Source organism: Lichenostomus cassidix, chromosome 4 (genome assembly GCF_008360975.1).
Source record: "Lichenostomus cassidix isolate B80296 chromosome 4, HeHo_3.0, whole genome shotgun sequence".
Classification (NCBI taxonomy): domain Eukaryota; kingdom Metazoa; phylum Chordata; class Aves; order Passeriformes; family Meliphagidae; genus Lichenostomus; species Lichenostomus cassidix.
This window is the reverse complement of record NC_139484.1, coordinates 67,189,331-67,200,880: the sequence shown is the minus strand read 5'-3', so window position 1 is coordinate 67,200,880 and position 11,550 is coordinate 67,189,331. Positions and strand designations below refer to the sequence as shown.

General features: G+C 38.2%; 1 protein-coding gene across 9 annotated transcripts in view; it reads right to left on the bottom strand.

Moving 5' to 3' along the window:
- Nucleotides 1-1,519: 1,519 nt before the first annotated feature.
- ABLIM2 (actin binding LIM protein family member 2) overlaps nucleotides 1,520-11,550 on the bottom strand; it is a 127,262-nt gene continuing 117,231 nt past the window's right edge. For all 9 annotated transcript variants that reach the window (XM_085059736.1, XM_085059739.1, XM_085059742.1 and 6 more), the window contains one exon: nucleotides 1,520-3,281. In XM_085059736.1, coding sequence (XP_084915862.1) covers nucleotides 3,168-3,281 — 114 coding nt within the window. In that variant the 3' untranslated portion in view covers nucleotides 1,520-3,167. The remainder of the gene's footprint in view (nucleotides 3,282-11,550) is intronic.

The window sequence follows — 11,550 nt, the reverse complement described above, 5'->3', positions numbered from 1 at the left end:
GTATGGAAGCCAAAATTCCTTTTTGGTTTTGGCTGGTAGTCGGACCATAAGTTGATAAACTGACTGTCTTCTAAAACATTTTTGGGTGTTTGGCATCGAATACATGCCTGTTTAGTGAATAGCATAATGAGCACAAAAAATTACTCTGTTAGGGCGTTTTGTGAGATCTGCACAACTCGAAGCACTTTCCTGATTGCTTGAAAGTGGTTTGGTAACATGGCCTAGGAACTGCCAGTGGTTTTAAGACTGGTATTCCACCAACTTGGTAAAACCTGGCTTATTTTCCCCAGTAGACTGTAGGCATAGAATTAATTTCATCCAAGATTAGATAGCTTTCAATGTATACTTCTGCAGGGGTCTTTATTTTATTCATGTATGGACAGTGGACAAGGATATGATAGGGGCAATTCACCTCACATTTTGAACATCAGGATGTGACTGAAGAGCTTTTTTTCTCTTCACTGAGCATAAGAGGGAGCACAGAATGACAAAGGAACTTGTAAGCAAATATAGAAAGATGATGGGGTACAACTCCTAATACAGTTGGGCATGGTGATCAGAACTGATGCTCATGAGCTAAAAAATCAAGATGGGGGTATGTAAAACAAGAGTTGTATCTGATTTAGCTCAGGCAGGACAAGGATCTTCAAAAGACACTTTTAAGGCTTGACATTGTAACAGATGAATAGTCTCAAGAGTGTAAATGGGTCAAACAGCTCACATGAGCTCTTTATCCTCACCTGTCATCAGCCACACATCTGCTGGTGCATAAAAGAGTAGAGCAGCACAGAGCTACTGATTGCCTGTGCTGCTTAGTAATGCACTTTTTCCTTACAGCACTGGTTGAATCCTGTGCCAATACAACAGCTGCTGTGGTTATGAAATTTTCAAATTATTTCTGAAGATCCATACTGAACCTGATCTGCACCGATACATGGATTTCTTTGATCAATTTTTTTACTCACTGAGAAGATGCCTTTAATCAATATGATGTCCCAGGAATATGTGGATGAGAAGAGTGGTCGCCACCAATGTCAAACTCCCTCGTAATCATTTTCCCACCAATTGTTCTCCTGCATTTAGTTTTTTGTAGCAGCAATGGACCCTGCTGGTCACATTTAGGATTGGCCCATTTCAGTGGGATGCCAGTTCTCACAAAAAGTAACAAACTATTCTGAGGTTGAAGAGAGGTTCAACCTGAGGTTAATCCCTTATGGATGTGGTCTACATGTGATCAGGAGCTCTCACTTGAAACTGGCTAATGGTTTTCTGCACAGGCTAATGGTTCTGTACATCACCAGTGAGGCAACTTTTGCTTGGGGAGATGTGACAGTTGCTTGATGGATTGTTTAAATCATGACCAACATTACAGTCACCTGACATTCAGAGGTACACTCAACGTACTCCCCTCAGTGAGCAGAGTTAATGCAAATTAGATATTATTTACATTATTATCATGGGAAGACCCTATCCAGAGCAGCAATACGATCTAAAAATTATACACACATTAGCAAAGTCATTCAGTTATGTCTTTGTTTTAATGAATTTTTTTAAACATTTGTATAATCAGACAAAACATTTAGGTCATGAGAAAATATTTATTTCCAACAGCATGGACTTTGAAAGTTAGTTGGAAGAAGGCATGTTCAATGCTATGATTTTCCAATGCTGGGTCAGTTGAAATAGTGTGTTGTAGTGCATATATTAACCAGTTATCTTAAGGAAATGCAAAAAGACATAGTGAAGTAGGAGGTGAGTACAAACATTCAAGGCAGTAAAAATGAGGAATACTGACACATGGCTGAAAAATGTACTTTTTGTAATGCTCATTTAGTATCACACAAAACTAGCAACTCACTTTAAAACATTCTTTGTCAGCAACCATACCTCTGCCCATATGAAACTATTAAATTTAATACAGTCTTTCAGCTGGAAGAGATATTACTGTCTAACACTTATATCAAATGCTTAGATTTTGTTAGCTTTGCTTGTTATTTAAGATAGTTTCAAGGTACTGCACCAGTATCACATAGGTTTGTTTTTTTTTTCAAATTGACTTGTACAGAAACATGCGAATAGTAATGCATGAGGGTTTTATATATTTGATTATAATTTTCTGTATTATTGATAGAGCACACCAAGCTTTTTTTGTTACATTTTATGCTGAACTGTTCCATTTCCACATCTACCAAATGCCATCACTGTTCTCATGGCTTACTGTGTAAAGCTGGAAAGTTGAGAAAGTAAGAATGTCTTCACTTAGGACATATACGAATGAAAATAATTCTTTTATAGATAGATATATCTATCTACATAGTAATTAAGATTACATGTTATTTTTATCAGCATGAAATGTAAAAAAAACATTCTCCAAACACCCCAAACTAGTAGGAAAACACAGTCAACTGGCACAATACACTCTTAAACCAGTTTTGTATAAGGCTTCAGATTTCCTGATGAATGGGACTAAATCTTTAAGTAGGTCTGTATACATTTTAGGAATTATAACTGTTTTTATGTCACAATATATTCTTAATAAAATAAAAACTCTGGTGTTGTAATTAAAGATAGCTAGTTACCTTCTAGACAAATATGATCTTTTAAAGAGTACGCTGTGTTTAAATATAAGAAGTAGAATTAAGGTGCTTCCATATTTCTGCTTTCATTCTTAAAAAGTACCACAGATAAACAACTGCAACAATTGCTTGCGGATATGCTTTTCTTTGGCTTTTACAATATTTTTAATAGCATGTGATCCCTCGCTGGAAAATTTCTGTATTAATTCCTTACTTGATTTTGTAAAAATTGCATTATAAAACTGAATGGAACAAAAGGTTGAATGCATTTCCTGTGTCACAGCCACACTTTTTTCTCTTCCCTTCAGAATTTTCATTTGCATCAAGCAAAAAATGCAAGCAACAATAAATTTAAAGCTAGATTTTTTGCACATTGTAAACTGGGTAGGACCAGGAGTTACTGACAAAACCAGCTGGAAATGCAAGATTAGCAAATTCTCTGTATCCCAACACATTACCATCTAATCTGTCTTGTTTCCCCGACACATACTAACACAATGAAGCTGGACAATGGTTCAACAGCAAGTGCATGTGATAGTTCTGGCAAGACTATTTTTGTTTTGATTAAGCACATATTTTATCCGGGAGGGTTTAGAAAAGCAGGGCCTTTTTCTTCAGGTCATTCCGCTTCCAAAGTGCCAGACGATCGAATTCCTCAATACTCATTTTGAAGACTTCCTGGAACTCTTCAGGGGACAAATGCCTCTTGAAAATGAAAATAAAAAAGATATCATTAAGCTTGTCTGTGCACAAGAATATTTCTGCCCTTCCTGATTTTCAAAACACATTGCAAAATAATGCATTACAGTTTGCACTTAAATTCCAAAACTGTTTCTAGAAAAAATGGCATCAAAACCAAATGAGCTCAGAGTAGCTTGGAAATGAAATTATTGATGGCAGTAGTGACTTGTGAAAAAAAATAATCTTTTCAATATAGTTCCAGCTGAGAGGAAGCTATGGTTTTTGGGGGAAAAGTATGTGTTTATCCAGGGTGCCTGATGACAGAGCACACTGAGACAAATTTAAGTTATTCCAGGACTTTAAAGAGATTGATAACAATGTAATTTCAGAGTTGGATTTGTTTTGCCTTGATCTTTAATGAGAGCAGTGGACACCACACTGGTCCACTAATAGCAACCTTGTAACAAAGGAGAAAGCACACTGCTAAATTCTGAAATCCAAAATGTGCTTATCCATGGGAGAGACTCCAGTCAGAAGTCAAAGCTGGATAAAGCAGGGGTTTTTTAAATGTCAACAAATATGCTTCTATTTGATGTTTCCATTATTTAATATTAAAAAAAAGGGGGATCGAGAAAAAGGGTAGAAATCCAAAATAAAGAATTGGAAGGAGGTCAGATAACAATTTCCTCACAATTACTAGTATCCACACAGAAAAGGTAGACAAGGTAAATGTGTGAATGAGAAATTAATTTTTAAAATTCATCCACAATAGTTGTGGAATAACCCCTGCTCAAGTATTTCAGCATATCAGTTATGGTTCTCCATTTCTGATGAGTTAGGCACACACTGTCCAAAAGGGACAGATTCAGTGAAATGAAAATTACAAATTACAATTTTTAAACATGGACTCCCCTCTTCCACAAAAGTTTCCTTGAAATCTGGGATGAGTCCTGCAATCTAACTCTCTCCTACCCAGCCAGGCTCTTGAAGCTCAGCAGACATAGTTCTCCTTGCAGGCACACCCTGGCAGCCCCATCCTCAGCATCTCAGTGTCTGCTTTAGTACTGCAGCCAAAAAATAGGTCCCCAAAAGCTGCTAAGCACAAGAAATACTTGGACATGCCTCATACGGCAGAATGAAACCATCCACACGTTACACAACTGTGTTATTTCAAGAGAAGGATATCAGCCCTTTTCTTCCATCTCACTGCCTCCTGGTTGCAGGACTTCCCAGGAGGTGAGAAACCTTGGCTCAAAGTCCTCATCACTCAGAGGAACCTCAGAAACACCATCTAGTGCATATGACTCACTCTCAAGAGCCACAGTAACATTAAAGGACATTCAGGATGTGAATAATCATCCAGCTACCAGCAAACACTGAGGGCAAGGTGCTGGGGGGAGTGGGGAGCACAGCACACCCAGGGCAAGGGGAGCCACAGAGTCCTTTAGACTGTACTGGTAATTCAAATATAGCCAAGGTTGTCTAGCCCTTCAAGCAGATCCCAGTATCCTCTGGAAGAGCTCTAGCCTCTATTCACCAAAATTGGGGCAGGGAACATGCTAATGTGTCCTGGCAATCCCATCATGGTTTACCTGACCAGGATGAACTCAGCCCCTTTGGCCCTACCTCACAGAGCTATTTTTCTGACAAATTTGGAAGTAAAATTTTGCTTTCCACTTATTAACAAAGACTTCATCTTTGTTATGTGATTTACTCAAGAAAACGAAAGAAATAATTTGTAAGAAGTCATTACATATAATTACTTTGAATGGTCATCATAGGCCCTAATTTCTTGAAAAAGGACAGCCTTGGTTTTTTTTCCCTTGAGATTCCACATACAACAACAGTGACTAAGATGTTGGAACTGAGCCTTCATTTTTCATTTGACAAATGACAGCAACCCACCATAAGCACTGCATGGAACAAACACACCATGCATATTTTGCAAAGCAGATCATCTTTTGCATGAAAATGAGCAACATCTGACAATGTATTTTAGAAACAATCTCGCACTGACAGAATTTAATTCTACTGGGATCTGGAAGAAAAAGTAACTTCTCTCTGCATTTGTTTTTTAAGAATATTTTCCTGCTAATCCGGTGGGCAAATGAGAATGAGTTTAGCTTTAGCAATTTCTCACAGCAAGGAACATGTCTGTAGGTTGTAGGATTAAAAAGGAAGTCTGGATGAGCAAAATGTGTAACATTTTATTTTATTTTATTTTCTAGATTGTGGATAAGACTTGAGACTTCTCCCCACTCAGGAGAAAGCAGTGGCAAACTGTAGTTCACACTCAAAGTGAAAATGAGAAAGCTTATATCCTCACAGGTAAATCCACCTTGCCAAACTTCCAAAACCATAAAAATTACATAAAAACTTTAATGTATGGGTTCACCATTTTTTTTCCCTGACGTAATTTACACTGCATATAATGAGAAACTGCTGTGGTCTCATCAGATCTGTTCCAGTACTGAAGGTCAGTGGAGGAAAACTCAATGAGCCCTACATCACCCCTTTCCTCCAGGGTGCCAAATATTTGCTACATCTTCACCTCCTGATGAAGGTTGCCACCCACCTCAGCACAAGCTGTGCAATTCCCCCTTCCCTCTCCAATGCTGTACTTTGCCACTCATCCTTTTGCTTTGCCCTCAGGCTGAGTGAGATTTCGATCCACATGCAGCCATCCAAGCCAGAATGAATTAGTTGTGCATTGTGCTGCTGTGCCCATGTCCAGATGACATCACCTTCATTCTTTGCATCCACTCATTTTCTAATTATTATACCAAAGTTTTGTTTTATAACAGCACCATTTTTTTTTCCCTCCTCACAGAAGGTCTCAGTTGGTGCTGCCTGGTCCAAAAGCAGTTGACAGTTTCCAGCCCAGGGACAAAGTGACTGAGATGGGAAAAGCACAAGCTCACTTATTTCCACATCCATTCCATCAGAGAGTTTCTTTGCTTTAAATTTTCTTCCACACATGCTCTCATCTCAAGGACTAACAAACACACTGCAATATTAGCAGTTTCTTACTCCATCAATGCATTACCCACATGCAGAAATAATTCTGGTAGAAGGGAACATTTTCCCTTTGGTCTGAACTCTCTGAGAACACCATTCTATGCCCAGTGTAGCATATTTCCCACTTTTTGTCCCTGGATCTCAGATACTTTCACCATCTGCTTCTTAAGCATCATGGGCTCTAGATTTGGGACAGACCCTAGAAGTAGCAATGACTTAAGTTTTGTCTTCAAATTTTGGAATAAAACCTTGATCCCAGAAAGATGTCATCAAACTGGCAAAGCTTCAGATAAAAGTAACAGAAGTAACCTTGGGTTGCAGTTTGATTCATGAGGAAAGATTAAAAGGCCTAAATATGTCTAAGCTCAGCCAAATGATGACTAAGGTAAAATATGGTCAATGTCTACAAGTATTTAAAAGGTCTAAAACCCAGGGGAATAGGCCAGTGTGAGAAGTTTATGTCCACACTTTTCTGTGTATATGTGATGCTAAATTTTGTCTGCACTATTGTTGGGACTTAACTAGCAGCTTTTATTAAAGCTTTTATTAAAGCTTTTAAAACCTACAGCTCTTCCCAAAAGTAAAGGCAGAGAAAATGCACCAGTAAGAAATATTGGACTGATTTATCTTTCTTTCAGATACTGGAATATTAATTTGTCTTAACTGAAGTGTTACCTTCTCTCATTAATCAAACAAAAGAAGGGAAATTGAAAACTATGAGCAGGGAATATGAAGGCTATTCATCTTGAAGCATGAGAGAATATGTGTGTGTGAAGCTATGCTTTACAAGGCCAAGAACATGATTTCCTTTTTCTTTTTTTAAGAATGGGTCAGCTTAAAATATCCAGCTATGTTAATAATGCATCCCTGGGCTGTTAAAGGAATGGCCAAACTTATTAGTAAAAGCAACATTCATTCCTTTTTTTTTACTAGAGTTGGCCCTGTTTACATAGGAAGTCTGGGTGTTTTACAGTGTGCTAGTAAGTGATTCCTAATTCCCTTTGTGACAATTTGGCCATATTCAGGCAGCTCAACTCAATCTTTTCTCTGCTCTGCATGAACAGCAAGGCTGGGCTGTTGCAGACACTGAGGAGAGTAGAGAGGACCTGTCCAGGTCCTGTTCTGCCCACACTCTGAACTGACTGTGTAAGTGAGGTCATTTTGGAGGCTACACAATGATGTTAACACGATGCTGCCTGAAAGCCTGGCTAAAAGATAAGGTAAAGAGTTTAAAGATGATTCCTCACTAAAAAGACTGCTATACTGGAGCTCACAGCATCAGATTATCAGTTCCTGTGATACAGTTAAGTGCAATATTGCTACAATAGAAAGGACTATGGCATTGGGTTGTTTTGATAAAATTGTATAATCTGAGGCTTTTATTAAGATATACAGAACTAAAGAAGGGCTGAGCTAAACCTCTCCACTGCATTGCAACCACTAGAACAGAAAATCCCCATCCTTTATGAAAACACGAACATGAAAATGAGCAGTACAGACACGTCCTCGTTTTTAACTCTCTCAGAACAAAAATAATTAATTGCACATTCAAATACTTGCTCCACACTGTTATTTCAGAAAGAAGTGGTGCATTTCACTATAAATTAATGAGGCTTGTCTCTATTTCTGTGGTCTGCTAAAAAGCCAGTAGTAATTCTAAACAGAGTTATAATCTCTATTTAATTCAATGAGATTTCTTTTCCCCAAGAATAATTGAGCTTTTAATGAAATTCAGAGATGCTCAAAACTAATACCTATGTCATGTTTTCACCCCAGCTGGCAACCAAGCCCCACACAGCCATTCACACAATCCCTCACCAGTGGGATCAGGGAGAGAAGCGGAAAGGTAGAAGCTGGAAAACTCAGGGGTTGAGAAAAAGACAGTGTAACAGGGAAAGCTCAGAGGATATTCTACTTCCTCATGACTCAATACTGAACCAATGAAAGAGCTAAGTGGATGGCAGGAGGTGATGAGCTGAAGACTACAAAAATCAAGGTCTGAATTCCTAGAGGAATTTAAAACCAACCACGTTTGTTTCTCTTTTGCTTTTTGTTTTTTTTAATATTCATAGAAAATGACAGCTGAGCATTACAGTGCCTTTGCTTGAATCTGCAGTGAATCCTTCAGCCAGTCTCTCTGAGGCACTACTGTGCACTCTGTTTTATAGAGTGTAATTTGGAGTAGTTGTCTACTTCAATTCACTTTTATTCAAAGTCCTTGCAACAATTCCAACTTCTGATTCACAAAATCTAGAAGTAAAAGCTACAGGATTTTCTCCAGAGACTTCAACATGAGAAATACTCAAACTAAACTAGGATTTATTGGGAAAGGTTTATTCACAGGTAAGTGAGCATTCATGTAAATAACTAAGTCTTAGCTCTTCAAGTTACTGCTGAGACACAATCTTTTCCTATATTAAGATTTAGGATAGTAGAAGTATCTCAACATTTAGAAAATAATAGATTCCTCTCCTCTCCAATTTTTCTCTTCTTCTCTGCCCCTCCATTCCTTTCTCTCATGCCTCTCAAGGTTAGTCCAAATAAAACTCTCAGATGGCAAATCAAAATTTGCTGGAAAATTTTCTCTTTTTTCTACTGAATTTTGAATCCTAATTTTGCTTTTACAAGGTTTGCACTCTTCACCCCTCTTTCTGTTGAACTGCTGGGGCTCAGCAGGCTTTTCAGAGGTTTCTTCTAAGCCTGCTGCATGGCTAATTACAAAGCTTTAATTAGCCATGTGCCACATTCCCAGTGGAGTATTGAATGTTATGCTCATCTACAGCCTAATTAACTTTCATGCTCAATAAATATTTGAAACTATTAAGTAATTATGTGATTGGGGAGGGAAAGTTAAGAAATGGCATGAATTGCCACCTAATGAACTTCAAAAGGTATCAAAAGATCAGTAGGGCAGCTCTGCTGATCAGAGGATAAGGCAGCAGGCACTACACCTGCAGTTACCCTAGATGAGTGCAATTAGTCACAACACAATTAGTTAGAGCCCTTGTGCAGCCAGGCCTTGCAGGAGATGTAGATCTCCCTCCACACACCAATGTGTGTCCCCAAAAAGGTTCCCAGGGAAAGCAGTGTGATAGAAGCAGTGAAGAAAGGAGTCTGAGACCCTTCCCCAAGGGCCATATCACCCCAAGCACCTCTCCAAGGCCCCTGGATCTGTGGATGTATCTTGTTTAGTATTTCAGGATACCATGAAGTCTCACAGAGAAGCTGCAATCCACTCAGCACTACCACTGCAGGATACTTCCAGTCTAACCTCTTGGGAAATACCACAAGGCACACAGAAAATATTCTGTAACAGCATTCTGTAGCTGCAGAAATGCATTTCACAGCATTTCTGTGAAAATATTCCGTAGCATCTGTATAGTGAGTATTTTTCTCAGCTGAGTCATCCACAAAGATACAAAAAGCTGAAAAGATGTAAGCATTTCTCTCAGGTATATGAATATATTATCTAAATAGCATGCACATAGAACATCTCTGATGATAATCTATGCCACCATCCTGTCATTCAATCAAATGAGCTTTTTCATACTAACATTGACATAAGTCATTGCCTCCAGCTGATGGGTGATAAAAATGTCTGTATAATTAAGGAAATAATTCAAAAATAACACCAAAATTTGGAATCCATAATAAATTATGAAAATATAAAGAAGGAAACAAGTTTCAAAAATTCCATTAAAGCAGATTTTCCAGTTTCCCCTAGTTTGGACTTCAGTGCATCTGTAATGTGAATGTTCCACATCTAATCTCTGTTCACTCCTACAGTGTTTCCACTCACACAGAAATTGCTTTTCACATCATATCACATCAATTCTAATGCGTATTTTCATTTTATAATGGCTCCTTTTGTAACGGCTTTGAAATCTGATACAAACATGCATCACTGATCACAACACATGCACTTGCCTAGAATAAGAAACACCACACATGCATTTTTCAAGTTAAACAGTGTGAAGTAGCTCTACTGAAGTCAGAGTGCACTTTTTCACCCCAGCTTGTGAGCTTCATTGTGAAGTGAGCCCAGAACCCCAGACCCAGACTACAAACTCCCTAAGCTAAAACACACCTCATTCTCGTTTTGCTCTCATTTTCCCCATCTGAGCTCCAGAGGAGGTGGGACACACAGTGTTACTTGGATGAATGACATCCAGGAGCTTGGTCTCTTCAAAATTCAGACTCAGTTGCTGGAAACAAATCCTAATATGGTTGAAGCTCAAATGGCTGGAGCCCAGGGTGATTGTTAAATGAAAACTAGCGGAAAAAATGTTATCCCTAAAGCAAATCCAGACAAGCAGTTCCAGGAGGAAAAGCGTATTTGACTTAATGTGAGAGTTCTGCTCAAATAAGACCACACCCATGCTTAAATCTCTCATTTCTGTTTACAAGAGAACAAGGTGGCAAATGAAACTTTGCTACTTGACATTCCAGAGTACTTTATCCTTAGCAATTGTCTCGGTGTATCCTTGTTAAACAAAGAATAAACAGGCTCAAACAAAAAGTGGAATAATTCACTCTCTACTGCATTTGATAGGCATGAATGGATAATGCTTTTAAGCCTTGACATTCAAAAGGAACAGCTAAAAAACTTAAGATACATTAAGATAAGGGAATCAAAGGAAAACAATAAAGGATAGTTTACGAATGGAAATATATTGGCTTTCAAAACTACCAGCCTGTGACGACAAAAGAACTCTTATACTCTGTGATAAAAGCAACTGCAGGAGGAAAAAATATATAAACCTATGCAGTTGGGCATGAACTATCAATTTCAACGTGCAAGCACTGAACCATATTTTATGACTGAAGAACAGGCAAACAATATCCAATCTAAGATAAAAGTATCAAGTGTGTGCTTTTAGGAGCCCAAGGCTCAAATGATAAAGGTATTCAAGTACTTTTTTGAGGCACCAAAATTTTCAAGTGTCCGTAAGACCAACTTCCTTTGAGAGCCAGCAGGTAAGCAATGTGCCAAACCAAAGGTGATGTCATAGTCCTGAAAACTCAGGACTTAAGTCACCCAAAATGGGAGAGTTTGGTCCAGGACATTTATATTTTAACGCTTGCATTTAAAAAAAAAAAAAAGTTTATTAAAAACTTCCGAGATTTAGTATTTCTTCAAATGCTGTTGCAGCAAGTTCACCAAATAATCATGTTTTGTAATTCTACTACGTCTTTACAGAATAGACCGATCTCAGAAAATTATGGACTTCCAGAGGTCTTCAAATCAGAGCCAACTTTAAAACCAGTCCATGTT